The sequence below is a fragment of the Siphateles boraxobius genome, unplaced genomic scaffold (genome assembly GCF_051911475.1).
Source record: "Siphateles boraxobius isolate OS27281-9 unplaced genomic scaffold, OSU_SipBor_1 97, whole genome shotgun sequence".
Taxonomy (NCBI): domain Eukaryota; kingdom Metazoa; phylum Chordata; class Actinopteri; order Cypriniformes; family Leuciscidae; genus Siphateles; species Siphateles boraxobius.
In genome coordinates, this window is record NW_027509227.1 from 370,396 (window position 1) to 394,244 (window position 23,849).

Here is a 23,849-nt window from a genome sequence, read left to right on the forward strand (position 1 = left end):
GTTATCTGGGAATAACTCACCGCTGGACGGAGCGAGTGACCAATCAGAATCAAGCATTCCACAGAGCCGTGTAATAAAGATTCTCCTGCAAAAGCGTGACTTACAGGGATGAATTTGTATGATGTCATGAACTTCTGGAAGTCTGCGTCAGTGATTTCCTTCAGCTGATTCTGCTGTGCACTCATGGTGAAGATGGGCTGGAATCAGGAGATCACACACACAGATCACACACACAGATCACACACACAGCACATGCATTTTTAAGTGTTTACTTTATTGCACTTCATCCTCAGATTTCAATGTAAATGCATCTTATTAAATCACTTCTGCAGATTTACACACACCAAACTTTACAGTTTCTATTATATCTGAATGCATACCTATATCGTTACTGAAGCGTTTGTTAATATAACATTCATCTGATTTATACACAATTTTATTCCTAAAAACGTGGTAAAAATTATATTTTCCGTCTGTTGACAGTATTTTCTGATTTATGGAGTGATAAAAAGAAATTCAAAATCCTCTCTGTAAAAAACAAATGAAATCAAACAATACATGTTGAACCTGACTTTATCCAATGTTCAGATTTCTGTAGTGGAAATGTATACAAATATCATTTTGCATACATTTAAAAACAATATATGTGCATACGTTTAAAATATATGTATTTTGCATATTTAATTAGATATAAGTTTAAACAACATTTCAAAAACATGTAATACAAAACAACTGATCAAATAAATATTAGTTCCCTTTTTTCTCTATTCACCTGCCTTCAGTTTAGTTACAGTTTAGTAAGTTTTGTCATTTTTATTAGTTTTTGTTTTTATGACTACAGTTTTTCAGGTTTTCTTGTTATAGTACTTCAACTTTAAATGAAATTAAAATGGAAATGAAAGCTGAAATAAAACATGTTTTTTATATTTTATTTCAGTTAATGATTATTTTACTGAATAATTAGGTAAACATGATTTCTCAAATTATCTAAAGAAACCTAATTGCTGAACTGGCTACTCTCTGCTGGGTCAGACAACGACATCACTTCCTGTCGGCCAACGTAACTTCTGTTGGGTGCAATTCACAAACTCACCACTAGATGCCGCTAAAATTTACACACTGCACATTTAAGTAAAGTGTTGCATAATTTGTTTCAGTTGAGGATGCTAACAGTGATTTGAGTTAGTCTGAGTACCTGAAAGCCGCCCAGTGTGATGGTGACGGACACGTCCAGCGGTTTGTTGACGACTCCAGCCACAGATTTGACCAGAGACATGAAGAGCAGAGGAAACCAGACGATACAGATGAGCAGCATCACGATCATCCCACCCATCCCGTACTTCACCACCTTCTTCTTCTTCTGTCCCCGGGGCTGAGGATACCTCTGAAAACACAAACGCAAGAAAGCTTCGATTTACATCTTTTAGTTTGTCAAGAGATTTAAGCGCCGTTTTTGAAGAGTGCGAATGTGTGAACGTGCTCTAGAACGAGCCTATGATTGAATCTGGAAACAAAGCAAAATAACTGAATGAGAAGTAGTCCTCAGATTCCATGTCTGTAATTTAAAACATCAAGCATTAATTTGATCTCAAACAGATTCATTAAAAGTAGTTATTACTCCAACACTTGCGTAACATCATTAACCAACATGGTTGAAAGACCACTTTGTGACACTATGGTTTCGGGAAACAGCTAGCTAGATGATTTCTCCAACGATGTATCGATCGTACTATGATAGTAAACCAGTGAGTTTCATCGTTGTATGAGAAACCCCTGAATGACGAGAATGAGCTGTGCTGATGGACAGATTTCTGCAAACCTTCTCCGACTCTCTCCAGCACTTGAGCACAAAGATGTGAGCGTAGATGTCCTCCACACAGATCCAGCTGGACAGGCTGAGCGTGGTGTCGGTCCAGACCCAGTCCATCACCGCACGCAACTCCGTCAGGAACGGCACCAACCGGAAGCTGAGCGAGCAGAAACAGCACAATATGTACATGTACTTCACCATTATGTCTAAAAATGTGAACAATACTAAATATTTTTGGCATAAAGTAATAAGAGGCTGTGTGTTACAGTGATTTATAATGATTCTTTTAGAGATTATATGAATCCTAACCATGGTAAAATCACTTTAACGCATGGCCTTATTTGGCCTATGTACATGTACTTCACCATTATGTCTAAAAATGTGAACAAAACTAAATATTTTTGGCATAAAGTAATAAGAGGCTGCGTGTTATAGTGATTTTATAATGATTCTTTTAGAGATATGAATCCTACACGTGGTAAAATCATCGTAACGTATGGCCTTATTTGGCCTATATACATGTACTTCACCACTATCTCTAAAAATGTGAACAAAACTAAATATTTTTGGCATAAAGTAATAAGGCTGTGTGTTACAGTGATTTTATAATGATTCTTTTAGAGATTATATGAATCCTAACCATGGTAAAAGCACTGTAACACATGGCTTTATTTGGCCTATGTACATGTACTTCACCATTATGTCTAAAAATGTGAACAAAACTAAATATTTTTGGCATAAAGTAATAAGAGGCTGTGTGTTACAGTGATTTTATAATGATTCTTTTAGAGATATGAATCCTACCCGTGGTAAAATCATTGTAATGCATGGCCTTATTTGGCCTATATACATGTACTTTACCACTATGTCTAAAAATGTGAACAAAACTAAATATTTTTGGCATAAAGTAATAAGGCTGTGTGTTACAGTGATTTTATAATGATTCTTTTAGATATGATATGAATCCTAACCGTGGTAAAATCACTGTAATGCATGGCCTTATTTGGCCTATATACATGTACTTTACCACTATGTCTAAAAATGTGAACAAAACTAAATATTTTTGGCATAAAGTAATAAGGCTGTGTGTTACAGTGGTTTTATAATGATTCTTTTAGAGATGATATGAATCCTAACCATAGTAAAATCACTGTAACGCATGGCCTTATTTGGCCTAGCGATGTACTTGTAGAAGTACATGTACTTTATCTTTATGTTTAAAAATTTGAACAAAACTAGATATTTTTTGGCATAAAGTAATAATAGGCTGTGTGTTACAGTGATTTCATGATGATGCTGGTACAGATATGAATCCCAACCGTGGTAAATACCGTGGTTCTTTTCAACATTTGCTAATACTTTATTAATATCTTGTTAACATTAGTTAATGCACTGTGAACTAACATGAACTAACAATGAACATTAACATGACCTAACCATGAGCAATACATCATACATTTTTATTAATCTTTGTTAGTTAATGCAACTAATGTTTACTAATGAACCTTATTTGTAAAGTAACCAACTTTGTTTGTTTTATTCTGTGGCAGAAACAAGCTTTCATAGACACCCCGCTCTGAATAACAGAAATGGAAAGAATGCATTTGTCTGGCTGTAATCTGATGTAAAAACACACTGTAATGTTGTTTCTCACCCCTGGAAGAGGAAGAGATTGACGTAGTTGTAGCTCTTGGTCAGAAAGTTTCCCAGTACGCGTGTTGGATAACCACAGCGGATCTGATACGCCGACAGACCGAAGTAGATGCACTTCACGAAGTACCAGAGCTGGGCCACTGTGTTCTGACTGAAACGCCTGGGGGAAAAAACATCCAATCGTATGTCGGATCACCTCAAGCTTCTCAAACGCGATCAATAATGACATGATGTTATTGGTTGTAGAGCGTCAGACCTGTCAGTGACGCCTGGGAGAATGAAGAACATCCAGAAGTGAATCCCGAAGACCAGAATGACCTGAAAGATGACCTTCCCCATCACGGTCTTCCTCAGATACAGCGCTCGGTCCACCACCATGGTGCCGAACTGGATCAGAACCATCACCAGAAACGCCTCGGGAACCTGGTCTTCTGACAGGGAGGAAGTGATGTCAGCGGCAGCAGAGTGTTTCTGTGGAAGAAGGGATTTCACTTCAGCTTCATTACATTTGTAATGGTAAAAGGAATAATTCACCCAAAAAACGAAAAACTCTATGTCAAACGTGACCTTTACTTTAAAATGCTAGATCCGTTTTGCTAGAAAAGACCCTCGGCTGGAGTCAAAAATGGAGTCGCACCCAATAAACGGCTCTGGGCATTCGTAAACCATGCCTCAAATATGAAAAATGAACATGTGGTTCCCAGACCCCATCTCAATGAGACGAGATCTGACGTTAACCAGACTAATTCACTCAATTAGATTTAGAAAAATCCTGGAATGTTTTCCTCACAAAATTTATTTTCGGCTAAAGAAAGAAATTCATATATGGATGGCCTGTGGGCGAGTACATAATCAGGAAATTTAGATAAAGAATAAGAAGCAGAAACAAGCGATAAAAGGATTGCTTTTGCATGTTGTAGTCTTTGAAAAAAAAAAAGGTTTTCTCAGCTTTTTGTTCAAAATGTAGCTTTTTTATGAAACACCCACATTCAAGAGTTGATAAAAACAAATTATGTAGCTAGAATAAAAAAAAAATCCCTTGTTCTGTTCTTTGGTTTGATATATTGCATGTTCAGATATTCAAACAATGAAAAATTCTAGGGGCAATGAATTTTTTGTGAAAATTATAACAAATGTTGGCGGTGACTGGCAACTGGTTGTGAAAGAGTTAAATCGTCATGAAATTGAAATTCTCTCTTCTAAATGCATGTTATCCATGAATGCATTTAATTTGTTGTTACTTTTAATCAAAATGTCATAACTTCGATCTTCCGGTGAAACCCCGAATCTTTAAACCTGGCCATTTCTTATAAACAACGTCAAACTTTCATTCATTTCTGAGTCACGCTCACATTTGTTGGAGTTTGTGTTCGGCTTTGACTTAGTCGACACTTAATATTCCCGCTTTGACTGCACTGACACTATCGGATGAGAAGAAAACTTTTCTTCTCGGATGAGAAGAAAAAATAACAGCACTGTTGTCTTCTGTACAGCTGCTTTATAGCTGAATTCAATTTGTTTCATAATTGACTAATTTTGCAGTTATTGAACTTTAACTGAATCACTGACTTCATCTGAATAATGACACTATTGTGTGTTTTTACAGCTGCTTTACAGCTGAATTTGAATTTGTCACATATTTGATGAAGTTCGCATCTTTGATTCGGTTATTTTCCAGTTTATTACACGTGAGGCTGCTTTGAAACAGTTTGTATTGTGTAAAGCACAATAAGATAAAGCGGACTTGACTTCTCAAAAATCCATTCAACAACTGATGGACAGAAACAAGTGTCGCCCTACATTTTTTCATTTCTTATAATCCGTTATACTTGGATGTACGGAATAAAAAATCTGTCATGGCAACTTTAAGGGCCTGTTTACACCGGGTCACTTTATGTTTTTTATCTGATTAGTTAAACTTGGTCAAATAAATGTGTCTACACAAAACGGATATAAATCCGATATTCAAACCCCACGCTATATGCAAATTTAACGACAGCGAAAACACCAGCTATGAACTGGATTTTATTTATCATCTGCTAATTTCAAGATCAAATACCACAATAGGAGAGATTGTCTACAGCCCTGAGAAGAATATTTAGTTTCTTTGCTTTACATATTCATGGTTCCCTTTCAGTCGATAACGTCAGACGTAGTCGGCGGTCGACTGAATGGGGATCTCGCTAGAGAGCCTATCCTCTTCGAGTACTATTGAACGAGCCAATGTAATTGGCGTGCGTGATTCGCATCACACACTCCGCCCCCACGGCGCGGGTATAAATAAGGAAGTGGATGCACGCACTAGTTGCCTTTCGCTTCGGAGCCGATCGTTTGATGTCTCTGAGAGTGCTGTTGTCTACAACGAGCGAGTGTGTCGGTGTTCTTCAGGAAGACTCTCCCAGTGCTGGTGTTCTACAGCGCGAGTGCAGCGGTGATCGCGAGCTTTGAGCTCTCAACTGCTGTTTTAACAGCAACGAATTTCTAAATGTTTGTGTGTGTTGATGGCTGGTTAGAGGGCGGAAAAGTGAGTGCTTCACTGTTTCAGTTCTCTGTTCAGTGTTGCCGCGGTCATTCCCCTGTGTGCTCCGGCACTGGTGACGGTCCTATTTTCTGAAAGAGCAACACGGGTGCGTTTGCGTCATTTTCAAGATGTCATGCCACCCGTGCGTTTCTGGGTGCGGTCGTTCCCTGTCTCTCTCTGATGGTCACAACTGTTGTGTCACGTGTTTGGGCTTACAGCACGCTGAGACAGCTTTTGTGGACAGCTCATATTTTCACTGTGGGAACATGACTGTCGCAGTGTTGAGGGCGAGAATCGCCTTCGTTCGCGGAGAGCGAGTCCCCATTACCATGCCCCACCCTCGGGTGCTGTGTGGGATGGGTGACCGGAGGATAGTGTTGGATGTCCCGCCCGGTAACCATTCCCTGTGGGCTCCTCACTCCTCCCTTCCACTGCAACCACTGGAGCTTCCTGTGTTGTCTGCTGGTCCATCTGTAATGGGTGGGCCAGCGGTTTCACTCGGGGCTCCCCTGGAGGACAGGACGCCGATTGCAGCATCGGAGGGTGAGCTGACTTCTAGAGATGATGACTCGGCTGCATTGTCTCCCTCCGGGAGTTCAAAGTTGCCCGAGCCGGATACAGAAATATCAGCTATGCTGAAACGGGCCGCCGAGGCTGCCGGTCTCGAGTGGAACCTCCACCGTGTCCCGTTCAGTCTCGGTTGGAATCTGGAGTTTGGTATCTTGGGGCGGGCCGCGCTGGTTCTCAGCTCGCCGCCCCAGTGCCTTTCTTTCCCGAAATGCATGGAGAGCTTATCAGGTGGTGAACAGCATCTTTCTCTGCCAGAAACTGCCTGAATAGGCTCCCCCTCATTACCCTTGATGGAGGAACGGTGAAGGGTTGTAAGGTGTCCCTCCATTGGAGCGGTCTGTCGACACAGTTGCACCTGTGCCAGCGAAAGCTTTCCGGAGCGGGTCGCCCAGGAATGGATGAGATGCTCTTGGAGTGGCACGATCACTCCCTCCCCCCGGGTGAGGGCCAGGTGGAGCCTTTGTTTGTGTGTGTGTCTGTTCCGCCGCTGGCTCCCTAAAAAAAAAGAAAAAAAGAAAAAGCGGAGCAAGCGGTACCCACACTTCAAAGAGAGAGCAATTTCATCTGTTCCTGGGTCCCAAGAGGGCCAGTCTGGCGGGTGTGACCCTGTATAGCCTTACACCCCTCAGCTGCCCCTTGGTCGCCAGCAGGCAGCTTGGTGCGTTCGAGAACCCGGTCATCCGCCTTCTCACGCGCCCCCTGCCGCTTGTGGAGACAGGTAAGTGTTGCACAGCACACTAACACCACTCTCTCTACTTTGCTGCCCCACCTCAGGCTCGGCTACCCCACTCAAGTCAGTGATAATCATCACATTAGTTGTTGAGCAGACTTGCTCCTGAAAATTCAGTGATATTCATCACACCGAGTGTTGAGCAGTGCTCCTGACTTGTGCGTGCTTATCTCATCCTGCTGGCGAAGGATTTGATATAGCCGCTTCTCCAGCCGGAACGAAGGCCAGTTGTAAACTCGTTCTTCGTGCTACTAGGTGGTGGGTCGTGACCATCTTGGCCCAAGATTGGTCTGCAGCTCCGACCTGAAAGACATGTGCTTAAAAACAGATCTCTACCTTCCGCACCGCAGGCCATCCTGTGGGTTGCGTGTAAGGGTGGAGTATCAGTACAGTGTCCTTCCCTTCGAGTGCTCCAGAGCCCGTTGGGTCTTCAGGTCAACTGGAAGAGAGTAATCTCGCCCACGGGCTGAATATCTCTTTTTCAGTTTTGGAGATAGACTCGGTCTAACACGTCTCTCCAATGAGAATGTGTTCAGCTGGTATTTGAAGTGAGAAAGGGTCCCACTGAAAGAACTTTCAGAGGCTCTTGGGGTATATGGTAGTTGCAGCCATTGGCTTCCTCCATATGTGACCGCTTCAGTGCTAGCTTCATGATCGAGTCCCGAGGTGACCGTGGCAGAGCAGCTCACCCTGTGTGACTATAGTTCATCCCGGTCTGCTGCCAAACCCTCTTCAACAGAGGGGCCATGTACAAAGGGCGTGTTTTAACGGGGGCCAACTCACCCGTCACCTCCTCCTTGGAGTCAGAAGCTTCTGAGGACGCTTTGTTCCACTCTTCCCGATCTACTCAATCGTGCCGCCATCGAGCCTCACGACAGTTATAGCCAGGGCAAGTGGAGACTCCATCCCCTGGGTCCAGCTGGGTCATGACCATTCCGGGGCCGCTCAGTTGCCCCTTCGGTTTCGTCTTCCTGCCAGTGTTTGTACAAACCGAGCGGACTACCCTTGGACAAACACTGGCTCTCAGCTGCCCCAGGGGCCCGCAGAAATGCGTTTAACCCCAGTGAGCCTTCTAAAAGTGAAGTTCTTCGCACTCAAGTGTTGAGCAGAAATGCTCCTGAAGCTCAGTGAGTTTATCACACTCAGGTGTTGAGCAGGAATGCTCCTGAAGCTCAGTGAACTTATCACACTCAAGTGCTGAGCAGAAAATGCTCCTGAAGCCCAGTGATCTTCACATGTTGTGTTGAGCAATGCTCCTGTCTTTTTGCGCCCGTCGCTTGCACCTACGTGCCAAGTCAGGAGAGGAACAGGTCTTCATAGTTGCCCCTTATTGGCAACTAGACCTGGTTCCCATCGACAGCCTTCCTGACTTCCACTGAAAACTCTTTCAGGGACGGGGCACGATGGCACCCACGTTCTTCCCCCGGAGATTCCGGGCGGTCTTACATCTGAATGCGGAGGTTCAGGTGGCTATCACATGGACATGTGATAGTTACCATCACTTCTGCGAGCACCCCCTAGAAATGGGTAGCGTGCTTACGCCTTTAGAAGTGGAACCTAGTCGTTGAGTGCGTCTTCTCTCCAGAGGAGATCCTGAAAGCTTTCGATTACTTCAGTGCTCTCTTTCCTGCAAAATGGGTTGGAGTAGGCTGTTTTCCTTCACCCTCAAAATGATGTTGCCTCGTTGTTTAAACGACGCTCATCGTGTTGCAGAAGTGTGCAGAAGCACGTTCTGATCGTCAGGTTCCTGAGGAGCAAGGTCTTGTAAATCCTTGCGTCCCTCTTTATCCTCTTGGGCCTTGTCCCTGGTGCGACTGCACTGCAGAGACCGCCCCTGACTATATCAGTTCTCCTGCTCGCGTGGTCTCTACTAGAGGGTAGGGACTTGCTCGCTTTCGGTCAACGTATTGTGCCTGGAGTCTGAGCCGGCTAACTCTCACAAGCTGAGACCCCGGCTCGGATTTTGCCCAAGGTTCCTACCTCTCCCGTAATAGGAGCAGGTGGTGAGCCTGCAAGCGCTGCCCTGGAGGAGGCAGATCCAGCCCTGGCTTCTCTGTCCGTTCGCTTGGACGTGTACAGAATGCAAGCCATAGACCTCAGACCAGCTCTACAAATATCTGTTGGAACTCAGCAGAGAGGGAAGGCTGTTTCCATGCAAAGTTGCACTTAGTGCTTGCCTTTATTTCGGTAAAAATCCGAGATGCAACATGTCCACTTAGGTGTTGAGCTCCTCTATGATGAGTGTAAAGTGCTCCGCCTGGGCGTTGACGATATCCTTTGCTAAACAGATTCTAGAGTTGGGGGCTGGACGACACCTAGTTGAACCGCTGCTTCCCGTGGGCTCCCTTCTCATGAAGCCAGTTTCACCGTGAGCCCGGTTCAAGTGTCGGCTTGCTGCGCCATTCCCCTCCTATGGACTGGATACGTGCGCCTTTCTACTCCAGTTGAGTTCCCTTAAAATTGAACCCTGTTGAGTTCCTCCACACCCCTCCGACGTCGGACGTGCGTAACGTCTGGTGTTCGGCCTACCACTCGTAAGCAGTGTGGAACCTGTGTCAGGCTGGGTCCATATGTTGCGGTCCCTACGGCGACCCCATATGTGTATTCTTCCACGATACGGCTCCCTGCAGTGAGCCAGTGTCTTCCCTCGGCAGAGTCTCTCTGCCGTCACTGTCCGGTGTGTCTCCCCCGTCTTAGGCTGGAGCCACCCCAGTGACATTCCATATGTTAGACTGCCCGGTTTCCGCCCAGTTCATAGGTGTATTCTCCACGTTACCTCCCTCTGGGTTGGATGTGGCTTCCGCAGCGTCCCTTCCTTCCAATGTACGGGGAACGCTTTCCCAGTGGTCCTGTAGGAACAGCAGTGACTTCCCTGGCCTAAGCCCTGTCCTTCCCCGCCTTAAATTTGCGGGGGCATCAGGAGGCTTTGGTTTAGGCACTGGAAGGTGGCAGCGTTAGTGGCGTTTTCAAAGGTTATCCCCATTCAGTCGACCGTCGACTACGTCTGACGTTATCGACTGAAAGGGAACGTCCTGGTTGCGTATGCAACCCACCGTTCCCTGAAGGAGGGAACGGAGGACGTAGTCCCCTTGCCACTACCGCTGGACCACCGCTGACCCCGGGTTACTCTCGGCTCCTCAGCGAAAAGCAACTAGTGCGTGCATCCACTTCCGTATTTATACCCGCGCCGTGGGGGCGGAGTGTGTGATGCGAATCACGCACGCCAATTACATTGGCTCGTTCAATAGTACTCGAAGAGGATAGGCTCTCTAGCGAGATCCCCATTCAGTCGACCGTCGACTACGTCCTCCGTTCCCTCCTCCCTTCCTTCTCCTAGACCTTTAAAGATCGTAACACACATGCAGACCCAGTGAAGCTCTACACACCCCGAAGGCCCAGAACCCGAACACGATGATGATGAAGTCGACCGTGTCGGCCAGAAACATGAGCACGTAGACGTCCGTCACAGCGCTGTACTCCGGGTGGATCAGGTTATAGAAGAACTGACGGATGGGGATGTAGATATCCAGGATCCTGAAACAACACAAACACACAACCATCGGTCAGCAGATTGCACTGTTAAAACAATGATATGCAGTGTTTGGGGTAACTCATTATAGGTAATCAGATTACTTTTTCAAGTAACTAGTAAAGTATTACTTTTCAATTACTTTTTTTAGTAAAGCATTACTTTTCAAATTTACATCAAAATATCTGAGTTACTTTTTCAAACAAGTAACGCAAGTTACTTTATTTACCCATTTATTGACTGACAGCTGACAGCATGTTGAGACAAATCAAAGTGCAGAGGCGTTTGTGTGTGTGTGTGCGTGTTTGTGTGTGTGTGAACATGATGTTTATTGTAAATGTAGATTAAATGTTTAGCTTTTTAAAAAAAAGATTCAATATTCCTCAAAATTAATAAAATCAGTAAATAAATAAAAAAACTTTTAAATTTTTAAAATAAAAAAATAAAATAAAATAAAACCTTTTTCTTGAAACTTCGCTTGTCTGGTTTATGCTATTCTGAGCAATGGTTGAACTTTGTATTCTGAGCACTTCTTACGTTGTTTTTGCCTCTCCACGATGACTCGCTTGCTTTAATCCTCAAATGTAAGTCGCTTTGGATAAAAGCATCTGCTAAATGACTAAATGAAAAAAAAATCACTAAAAAAAATACAGATTCAGAATACTAGGCAAACCTCTAATAACTAAATATGTCAAATAAAACATACATTTTTATGCATTTAATCTCACTTTATTGACCAATTTACTTGCTTCTGACCTTCGATGTTTCAGTTAAACCATGAGCAAAAATTACTATAGATTTTTTTGTTTCAATTGGTAAATTGGCCTGAGGCTTATTTTTTCATTTTTGGCGAAATATTTGCCTAAAAATACAACTTTATTGAAATAAGAAAAACAAGCCCCGCCCGGGTGAAAAAAAGTAACGCAAAAGAAACGTAACAGATTACTTTCCTAAAAAAAGTAACTAAGTATCGCAATTAGTTACTTTTTAAGGGAGTAACGCAATATTGTAATGCTTTTCAAAGTAACTTTCCCCAACACTGATGATATGATTGAAGAGAGGGCGCCAACTCCTCGAAGACTCCTCAATGAGCCGTAAATTATTATATTGCTTAAATAAATACCTTTTTCGCTAAATGTGATTTTGTATTTGTACATTTCTGAAATACATAACTGAGAGTTACTTCTGATAAGAGATCATTCTAAATTGTAATGTGGACTCATGCAGTTTCTGTAAAGCTGCTTTGAAATGATGTGTATTGTGAAAAGTGCTATACAAATAAATGTGAATTGAATATGAATATGAATAGTGTAATGATGTCTTACGTTTTGACAGTGAAGCGCTTGGCTTTGATGAGCTGTTCTCTGAGCTTGTACAAAATAAGCTCCTTGCGACTTTTCTGCTGAGCGCTCAGTGAGCGACACACACTCGCCCTGCTGCCTGTGGACACACACACACACACACACACACACACACGCACACACCGTCAGTCAGTGAAATACAGTCATTTCAATAGGAATCCATGCGATCTGGAATTTTGCATATCAGTCTTCTAACACCTAATATAAACTGGGACCATTTTTTATATATGATGATTTTACATCATGATTTGTTGAATATAAGTCAGTGTAGTTGTTAGCTGTTTTGCCATTTACCAACTCACATTTTAAACCTGAAACTAAGGCTTTTGATCTGAGGCTCAACCTTAGTGAGCTTGTACACATGTGAACATGGACATTATGAACACACTCCTGAACACTAATTGTTTCTCTGATTTTCTACTCACCATTAATTTTAAATGGGCTGTCATTTTTGACCAATTTAAGCTCAGATCAATGAGGCCTACGATAAATCAGTTAAAAAAATTAATACAAAACCTGTCCTTATTAAAAAAAAACAAGTTGACAAAAAGATTGAATCCAATATTTGGCGGATATTTATATTTGGTGGAGATTTATAAGCATTTTTTTGTAGGCTGGCCATTTTTGGCCATGAACATCACAAGTGTAACTTTGTGCCATTTTGTACAAAATAAAAAGCATTTTAAAACATTTTGCTGGTTAAACATTAAAGCACACTAGTGTGATACACAGTGCATTTTTTCACATTTCATGTAAACATATTTTACATATTTTATTATCCATAAATAATGCTTTTTTCACTCAGAAACCGAGGTACGTCAGCTCAGATAAATAAGGCATACGATCGATCAATTTTAAAAATAAATATAAAACTGGTCCTAATTGAAAGAAAACAAGCTGACAAAAGGATTGAAACCAATATTTGATAATGATTATAAGATTTATAAGCAATTGTTTGTAGGCCGGTCTTTTTTGACCGAGAACATCACAAGTGTTACAATGTAGAAAAAACTCTAGGTTGTCAGACTCTGGGTGAGTAAAGTCAGTACATTTTAGTCCAATGCAATAACATTAACTAGCATTTTCATGTATGTGAAAATCCTCTCCAGGTCAAAATGACACCGAACACAACTTGTGGGATATAGTGAATATTAATTGGTCATGATGTGCTTGAAAACAACCTTGGTTTGGAAGTGACTTTTGTGCTTCATGCATTGCCACACTGCTGACAATTGCCCTTTTTAGCCAGTGAAATTTAGCCCTGGACATCTTTGTGCACAAGTACAAGAGTGTGTTTGGTAGTGTGTACCTGCTCTGGAGCGGGCCGAGCGCTGAGAGATGCTGGAGCTCTGACGCCGGACAGAAGAGTTGCTCTGCGAGGGTTTTCTGGACACAAAGACCTTCTCTTCAGTGTCTGAATCCTGAGAGAGTGCCGTCTGAGCGCAGGAGCGGGGCTCATCTTCATCCCACAGGCCATAGCACTGAGAAGAAGAAGAAGAAGAGGGAATCAAGAGCCTTCTGTGGAAATACACTTTCTGTGTTTTCACTGTTATACGGTATTACACATCTCCTGAAAGAGTAGAGAACCTCCGGATCAACATACAGGCGAAGAAGCAGCAGAAACAAGCGATAAAAGCAAAAACATGATTTTCTCAAGTTTCTGTTCAAAATATAGGTTTTTTTTAAAACCCATATTCAAGTGTTGATAAAAAATGCATGAAAGTAGAATAAAATGGTTTATTTAGTTGAAAAGCAGAGGGTTTTTTTCTTTCTTCTGAAATATTGCATGTTCAGATATTCATACAAAAAATGTTCTGGGAGCCGTTCGATTGTTGTGAAAGTGAAAAAAAAAAAATGTTGGTAACTAAAAAAAAACGGGAGGGGAAAAGAGTTATTGATCAATAATATTTGGTGAGATCCATAAAATAACATTTAATGCTTAAGACACATCTGATCTGAACTTAAATGGTTGTACTTCATGATCGCTTTGCAATGCAGACCTAAATTTGGTCTCAATTAATGATGAGTGAAAGCAAAAAAAATAAAGATTAAAAAAGCTATAGTATAAATTACCTGTAAAGCAAATGTACTGGACTAAATTGTTGTATTTGATACAAAATATATATTTTTACAAAATAATGTCGATTCCAAATTTGGAACATGGCTTGATCTCACAAAAATTTAATTTAATTTACCAAAAATATCCACTGGTGAAAACTGATGTGTTCTCCCACCACAAATGAATACATTTATGTCACAATATCACTTTTATCACATAAGTCTCAGACCATTTCAACAATATGTTTTTTGTCACGATTAGAAAACATTTCGATTTTTAAAACTTAAACATGACACCGCCCACTAAGAGGAGGAGCCTGTTAACAGGATTTAAAGTACAGTTTTCATGGAAAGTCCAATTTCAAAACAGTTTTCCAGGATGAATTTTATATGTTTAAACTTTCAAATGATAGAAAAAGTTATGATGATCACTAAAATACTTCATAGGACAAAAAGGCACCGGGTTAATAGGGTTAACAAAGGGATAAACTATATTAATATACACTATATTATTATATAATATACACTATATTAACCGGGTTAACAAACTCAAGAGTTTGTAGTTCTACCTTGAGAATGGAGCGATGGAAGAAGAGCGCGAGGAGCTGGACCAGGTCGTAGTGGACATATCCCTCTTTCTTCTCCACACCGATGATGTTGGGCGGGTGGAACGGTTTGGACTTGTCCCGCTCTATGGCTTGGTTAAATGGGAAGAAGCCAAACTGGAAGAAGTATTTTATCACTATGGTGACCTGTGTGTAAAAAGTAAGAGCAAACAGAAACATGACATGAAAATTCGTACAGCGACACGTTGAAGATGAAACTCTCTCTACTGCTCTCTACTGGTGAGGTCCACTAACAGCAGATGGAGATTATGACAATCTACTCATATTCCTGCAGTTCCCGGATGTGAAATGTTGAATTTTCTGTTGAATTTAAACCACTGATTTTGTAAAATGGACCGAAAATTGCTTGTCGAATATTATAGGTTATATTTTTAAACAGAATGAAATATTTTGGAAGTGAAATCTGAAAGGTGAATATGGATTATTGGATTTTTAATAATGAAAATGTGTGTGAAATGTCTTGAATTTAATTATTGACAGCTGAAATATTGAATTTCAGTCCATAAAAATGCATCCCCTAAAAATACAATACATTAAAATGCAAGCACGGTTAATGCAATGCATTTTTTTTTTTCAATTATGCAATTCAAAAAGCTTTTTTGTTTCAAAAACATTTGGCATTATTTTACTTCAATACTCTTAGACATTTTATTAAGATTAAAGGTGCACTATGCAGGAGTTTCAGCTACACAGCAGTCAAACCTCCCTGTGGACGGGGCCACCAACATAAGCCACACCCCTCTCCCCTGATTGGATAGTTACACATGCAGCCCAACCCACTCAGGAAACCTGCCAGATGATGAGTGAATAGCTATTTTGCAAATATTGTGTTATCATGCATAAATAGCATTTTTTTGAGTATATGAACAGAATGAACAGATGATTTACAAGCAAGATTTGCCTTCTTCAGTCTAACTTACTAATAATTAAGTCATAAAAATGTAACGGCAATGCCTCGAGTTATAGATAGCAGTCGATAAGGCAATAGCAACATTAGCGTATTGTTTTTGTGTCGAGACACGACAATATAGCAGAGCTTCAGACAAGCAGTCACAAAATTGTCACTCTTGTGCTTCTCAGCGTTAAAAATAAGCGCATTGGAAATGAATGGGAGAGTTTCCTCTAGTGGAAGCGTTTGGTACTGCAGCCGAACAACATCTCACTGAACGCTCATTTACTGAGATATCAGACTCACACACTCACTGAACGCTCATTTACTGAGATATCAGCCTCACACACTCACTGAACGCTCATTTACTGAGATATCAGACTCACACACTCACTGAACGCTCATTTACTGAAATATCAGACTCACACACTCACTGAACGCTCATTTACTGAGATATCAGCCTCACACACTCACTGAACGCTCATTTACTGAGATATCAGCCTCACACACTCACTGAACGCTCATTTACTGAGATATCAGACTCACACACTCACTGAACGCTCATTTACTGAGATATCAGCCTCACACACTCACTGAACGCTCATTTACTGAGATATCAGCCTCACGCACTCACTGAACGCTCATTTACTGAGATATCAGACTCACACACTCACTGAACGCTCATTTACTGAGATATCAGACTCACACACTCACTGAACGCTCATTTACTGAGATATCAGACTCACACACTCACTGAACGCTCATTTACTGAGATATCAGACTCACACACTCACTGAACGCTCATTTACTGAGATATCAGCCTCACACACTCACTGAACGCTCATTTACTGAGATATCAGACTCACACACTCACTGAACGCTCATTTACTGAGATATCAGACTGACACACTCACTGAACGCTAATTTACTGAGATATCAGACTCACACACTCACTGAACGCTCATTTACTGAGATATCAGCCTCACACACTCACTGAACGCTCATTTACTGAGATATCAGCCTCACGCACTCACTGAATGCTCATTTACTGAGATATCAGCCTCACACACTCACTGAACGCTCATTTACTGAGATATCAGACTGACACACTCACTGAATACTCATTTACTGAGATATCAGACTCACACACTCACTGAACGCTCATTTACTGAGATATCAGACTCACACACTCACTGAGCGCTCATTTACTGATATATCAGCCTCACGCACTCACTGAACGCTCATTTACAGAGATATCAGACTCACACACTCACTGAACGCTCATTTACTGAGATATCAGCCTCACACACTCACTGAACGCTCATTTACTGAGATATCAGCCTCACACACTCACTGAACGCTCATTTACTGAGATATCAGACTCACACTCACTGAACGCTCATTTACTGAGATATCAGCCTCACACACTCACTGAACGCTCATTTACTGAGATATCAGCCTCACACACTCTCTGAGCGCTCATTTACTGAGATATCAGCCTCACGCACTCACTGAACGTTCATTTACTGAGATATCAGCCTCACACACTCACTGAACGCTCATTTACTGAGATATCAGACTCACACACTCACTGAACGCTCATTTACTGAGATATCAGCCTCACACACTCACTGAACGCTCATTTACTGAGATATCAGCCTCACACACTCACTGAACGCTCATTTACTGAGATATCAGCCTTACACACTCACTGAACGCTCATTTACTGAGATATCAGCCTCACACACTCACTGAACGCTCATTTACTGAGATATCAGACTCACACACTCACTGAACGCTCATTTACTGAGATATCAGACTCACACACTCACTGAACGCTCATTTACTGAGATATCAGCCTCACACACTCACTGAACGCTCATTTACTGAGATATCAGACTCACACACTCACTGAACGCTCATTTACTGAGATATCAGACTGACACACTCACTGAACGCTAATTTACTGAGATATCAGACTCACACACTCACTGAACGCTCATTTACTGAGATATCAGCCTCACACACTCACTGAACGCTCATTTACTGAGATATCAGCCTCACGCACTCACTGAATGCTCATTTACTGAGATATCAGCCTCACACACTCACTGAACGCTCATTTACTGAGATATCAGACTGACACACTCACTGAATACTCATTTACTGAGATATCAGACTCACACACTCACTGAACGCTCATTTACTGAGATATCAGACTCACACACTCACTGAGCGCTCATTTACTGATATATCAGCCTCACGCACTCACTGAACGCTCATTTACAGAGATATCAGACTCACACACTCACTGAACGCTCATTTACTGAGATATCAGCCTCACACACTCACTGAACGCTCATTTACTGAGATATCAGCCTCACACACTCACTGAACGCTCATTTACTGAGATATCAGACTCACACTCACTGAACGCTCATTTACTGAGATATCAGCCTCACACACTCACTGAACGCTCATTTACTGAGATATCAGCCTCACACACTCTCTGAGCGCTCATTTACTGAGATATCAGCCTCACGCACTCACTGAACGTTCATTTACTGAGATATCAGCCTCACACACTCACTGAACGCTCATTTACTGAGATATCAGACTCACACACTCACTGAACGCTCATTTACTGAGATATCAGCCTCACACACTCACTGAACGCTCATTTACTGAGATATCAGCCTCACACACTCACTGAACGCTCATTTACTGAGATATCAGCCTTACACACTCACTGAACGCTCATTTACTGAGATATCAGCCTCACACACTCACTGAACGCTCATTTACTGAGATATCAGACTCACACACTCACTGAACGCTCATTTACTGAGATATCAGCCTCACGCACTCACTGAACGCTCATTTACTGAGATATCAGCCTCACGCACTCACTGAACGCTCATTTACTGAGATATCAGACTCACACACTCACTGAACGCTCATTTACTGAGATATCAGACTCACACACTCACTGAACGCTCATTTACTGAGATATCAGACTCACACACTCACTGAACGCTCATTTACTGAGATATCAGACTCACACACTCACTGAACGCTCATTTACTGAGATATCAGCCTCACACACTCACTGAACGCTCATTTACTGAGATATCAGACTCACACACTCACTGAACGCTCATTTACTGAGATATCAGCCTCACACACTCACTGAACGCTCATTTACTGAGATATCAGCCTCACGCACTCACTGAATGCTCATTTACTGAGATATCAGCCTCACACACTCACTGAACGCTCATTTACTGAGATATCAGACTGACACACTCACTGAATGCTCATTTACTGAGATATCAGACTCACACACTCACTGAACGCTCATTTACTGAGATATCAGACTCACACACTCACTGAGCGCTCATTTACTGATATATCAGCCTCACGCACTCACTGAACGCTCATTTACTGAGATATCAGACTCACACACTCACTGAACGCTCATTTACTGAGATATCAGCCTCACACACTCACTGAACGCTCATTTACTGAGATATCAGCCTCACACACTCACTGAACGCTCATTTACTGAGATATCAGACTCACACTCACTGAACGCTCATTTACTGAGATATCAGCCTCACACACTCACTGAACGCTCATTTACTGAGATATCAGCCTCACACACTCTCTGAGCGCTCATTTACTGAGATATCAGCCTCACGCACTCACTGAACGTTCATTTACTGAGATATCAGCCTCACGCACTCACTGAACGCTCATTTACTGAGATATCAGACTCACACACTCACTGAACGCTCATTTACTGAGATATCAGACTCACACACTCACTGAACGCTCATTTACTGAGATATCAGCCTCACACACTCACTGAACGCTCATTTACTGAGATATCAGACTCACACACTCACTGAACGCTCATTTACTGAGATATCAGCCTCACACACTCACTGAACGCTCATTTACTGAGATATCAGCCTCACACACTCACTGAACGCTCATTTACTGAGATATCAGCCTTACACACTCACTGAACGCTCATTTACTGAGATATCAGCCTCACACACTCACTGAACGCTCATTTACTGAGATATCAGACTCACACACTCACTGAACGCTCATTTACTGAGATATCAGCCTCACACACTCACTGAACGCTCATTTACTGAGATATCAGACTCACACACTCACTGAATGCTCATTTACTGAGATATCAGATTTACTGAGATATCAGACTCACACACTCACTGAACGCTCATTTACTGAGATATCAGACTCACACACTCACTCAACGCTCATTTACTGAGATATCAGCCTCACACACTCACTGAACGCTCATTTACTGAGATATCAGATTTACTGAGATATCAGACTCACACACTCACTGAACGCTCATTTACTGAGATATCAGACTCACACTCACTCAACGCTCATTTACTGAGATATCAGCCTCACACACTCACTGAACGCTCATTTACTGAGATATCAGCCTCACACACGCACTGAACGCTCATTTACTGAGATATCAGACTCACACACTCACTCAACGCTCATTTACTGAGATATCAGCCTCACACACTCACTGAACGCTCATTTACTGAGATATCAGCCTCACATACTCACTGAACGCTCATTTACTGAGATATCAGACTCACACACTCACTGAATGCTCATTTACTGAGATATCAGCCTCACACACTCACTGAATGCTCATTTACTGAGATATCAGACTCACACACTCACTGAATGCTCATTTACTGAGATATCAGCCTCACACACTCACTGAATGCTCATTTACTGAGATATCAGACTCACACACTCACTGAATGCTCATTTACTGAGATATCAGCCTCACAAACTCACTGAACGCTCATTTACTGAGATATCAGACTCACACACTCACTCAACGCTCATTTACTGAGATATCAGCCTCACACACTCACTGAACGCTCATTTACTGAGATATCAGCCTCACACACTCACTGAATGCTCATTTACTGAGATATCAGCCTCACACACTCACTGAATGCTCATTTACTGAGATATCAGCCTCACACACTCACTGAATGCTCATTTACTGAGATATCAGACTCACACACTCACTGAATGCTCATTTACTGAGATATCAGCCTCACACACTCACTGAATGCTCATTTACTGAGATATCAGACTCACACACTCACTGAATGCTCATTTACTGAGATATCAGACTCACACACTCACTGAACGCTCATTTACTGAGATATCAGACTCACACACTCACTGAACGCTCATTTACTGAGATATCAGACTCACACACTCACTGAACGCTCATTTACTGAGATATCAGACTCACACACTCACTGAACGCTCATTTACTGAGATATCAGCCTCACACACTCACTGAACGCTCATTTACTGAGATATCAGCCTCACACACTCACTGAACACTCATTTACTGAGATATCAGACTCACACACTCACTGAACGCTCATTTACTGAGATATCAGCCTCACACACTCACTGAACGCTCATTTACTGAGATATCAGCCTCAGACACTCACTGAACGCTCATTTACTGAGATATCAGACTCACACACTCACTGAACACTCATTTACTGAGATATCAGCCTCACACACTCACTGAACGCTCATTTACTGAGATATCAGACTCACACACTCACTGAACGCTCATTTACTGAGATATCAGACTCACACACTCACTGAACGCTCATTTACTGAGATATCAGCCTCACACACTCACTGAACGCTCATTTACTGAGATATCAGACTCACACACTCACTGAACGCTCATTTACTGAGATATCAGACTCACACACTCACTGAACGCTCATTTACTGAGATATATTAGCCTCACACACTCACTGAACGCTCGTTTACTGAGATATCAGCCTCACACACTCACTGAACGCTCATTTACTGAGATATCAGACTCACACACTCACTGAACGCTCATTTACTGAGATATCAGCCTCACACACTCACTGAACGCTCATTTACTGAGATATCAGCCTCACACACTCACTCAACGCTCATTTACTGAGATATCAGCCTCACATTTGGAACACAACTTGTTTAGATTTATGGCTTGGATTTTCTTTAAGTACACATCTGTTTAGCTGTGCATTTACTGAATAAGCACTGTGCCATTGCTTGTCCGACTGTTTGTACTGTATTTTTATTTTTATTTTATTTTTTTTATTCAAAACGGTTTTAATTACTCTGACTTCTTTTGATTATTTTAATTTCTTCTATGTAAAGCACTTTGAATTACCACCGTGTATGAAATGTCCTATATAAATACACTTGCCTTGCCTTTTAGTTTTAGAGAAAAACATGTTTTTGAAAATATATATTTCATATAAAAATTGAAAATAGTATATTTGCGCATTTTTCATATCAACCGTGTGACTTTTTTTAAGTTTACTTTTTTTAAAAACTTTTTTCCCTTCAGCAATAATCTGCCGAGTGTCGTCTTTGGAAAGAGATCAGTCTTCAGTCTGAGCTCTAAAGCATTCAAGGTTTACCACAGTTTAAGTTGGAAATTAGATTTTCAGGTCTACGCTCAAAAAAGTGAATAAATGGATTATAAATACAGCAATCCCCTGAAAATACAATATATATATATATATATATATATATATATATATATATATATATATATAAAAACATTATCGAATTAAAATATAGTACATTAAATTCATTGGAGAAAAAAAAACGACACACAAAGAGCACCACAGGGTTAAAAACTTATTTTTGTTAATAGAACATTTGTAAAAATGAGGTTCCCTTTGCTAACATTAGTTGAAATGAACGAACAATGAAATATACTTCTTAAGCATTTATTAATCTTAGTTAGTGTTCATTTTAGCATCAGCGATCCCTCCTCAGCTGATAAGCACAGATCCGCACCTCCGTGTAGACGATGGCCGTCATCCAGAAGCGTTTGCTGGGCCGGGGAACCGACAGCATGGCCCACAGGAAGATGAGGATGGGCAGCACCAGCGTGGCCACCGACGCAGAGATCATGTGGTTGAGGATGATGACCAGGTAACACACCATCTCCGACCGAGCCACCAGCGTGTTGTAGAGAGCGTAGAGGAGCTGCAGGAACTGCGGCTGAGACCTGTAGAAGTGCTCAGACTCCTCCAGCTGCTCGTCGTAGAACATCCTGACGAGACAACGCAACATCACTGCACAAAACTCATGATGCACGGTTACTGCACGTGTGTGTGTGTGTGTGTGTACTTGCATATACAGGGAAGACTGGGGCTATTTGTCAGACTTTTTAAACATTTGTAATAGTGCTGGGAACAGTTAATCGCATAAAAAATAAACGTTTGTGTCTACATGATATGTGTGTGTGTGCTGTGTATAATATAAATGCACACATGCATGTATATATTTAAGAAATATTTGCATGTATATACTAGGGATGCACCGATACCGATACCAGTATCGGTATCGGGCCCGATACCAAGCTCATGTACTTGTACTCGTACTCGTAAAAATACCCCGATACCAAAGACCGATACCTCACGTATATCCTTAGCTTATATTTCTTAATTCTTATGAACACTCTTCCTGCAGTTATAGTGTTGCTAGATTTAATAGTACACTCTAATATTTCACTTTACACTTTCGGCTGTGAATACATTGTTACTCAGTGTTATGTTAAACATTTGTTCTGTGATTTCTTTGGCAACTTATGACAAATTTGATTGTCTTGTTGTCTGTGATTTCTTTAGCACTTTAACAACTTTGTGACAGGCAGGTAAAAATTACATTCATTATGTCCTTGGTTTTGCCCTTTGGAGGTTATTGGACACTGTGAAATTTGGGCTTTGAAAATTTGTGATAAGCACAATAAGAATTATTTATTTTTTTAGGTTTATTTAAGTTGTTGAAAATAAAGATGCTGATTTGTTCATTAGTCTCATTGTGTTGTTCTTAGAAAATTGCCACATAAAACGAGAACCCCCCCAGTACAACAGGCATCGGTATCGGTATCGGCGAGTACCAGGAAAAAAATATCGGTACTCGTACTCGACCCTTAAAAAGTGGTATCGGTGCATCCCTAGTATATACTATATATATAATTTATA

The 23,849-nt window shown here is 41.5% G+C and overlaps 1 protein-coding gene across 2 annotated transcripts in view; it reads right to left on the reverse strand.

The window, feature by feature from the left end:
* The window catches only part of piezo2a (piezo-type mechanosensitive ion channel component 2a), a 222,325-nt gene that overhangs the window by 19,255 nt on the left and 179,221 nt on the right, over nucleotides 1–23,849 (reverse strand). For both annotated transcript variants that reach the window (XM_077224971.1, XM_077224970.1), the window contains exons 39-48: nucleotides 22,657–22,915; nucleotides 14,802–14,984; nucleotides 13,484–13,655; nucleotides 12,139–12,253; nucleotides 10,671–10,818; nucleotides 3,720–3,934; nucleotides 3,465–3,623; nucleotides 1,820–1,967; nucleotides 1,196–1,384; nucleotides 105–197 (exon numbers count right to left, since the gene is read on the reverse strand). In XM_077224971.1, coding sequence (XP_077081086.1) covers nucleotides 105–197; nucleotides 1,196–1,384; nucleotides 1,820–1,967; nucleotides 3,465–3,623; nucleotides 3,720–3,934; nucleotides 10,671–10,818; nucleotides 12,139–12,253; nucleotides 13,484–13,655; nucleotides 14,802–14,984; nucleotides 22,657–22,915 — 1,681 coding nt within the window. The remainder of the gene's footprint in view (nucleotides 1–104; nucleotides 198–1,195; nucleotides 1,385–1,819; nucleotides 1,968–3,464; nucleotides 3,624–3,719; nucleotides 3,935–10,670; nucleotides 10,819–12,138; nucleotides 12,254–13,483; nucleotides 13,656–14,801; nucleotides 14,985–22,656; nucleotides 22,916–23,849) is intronic.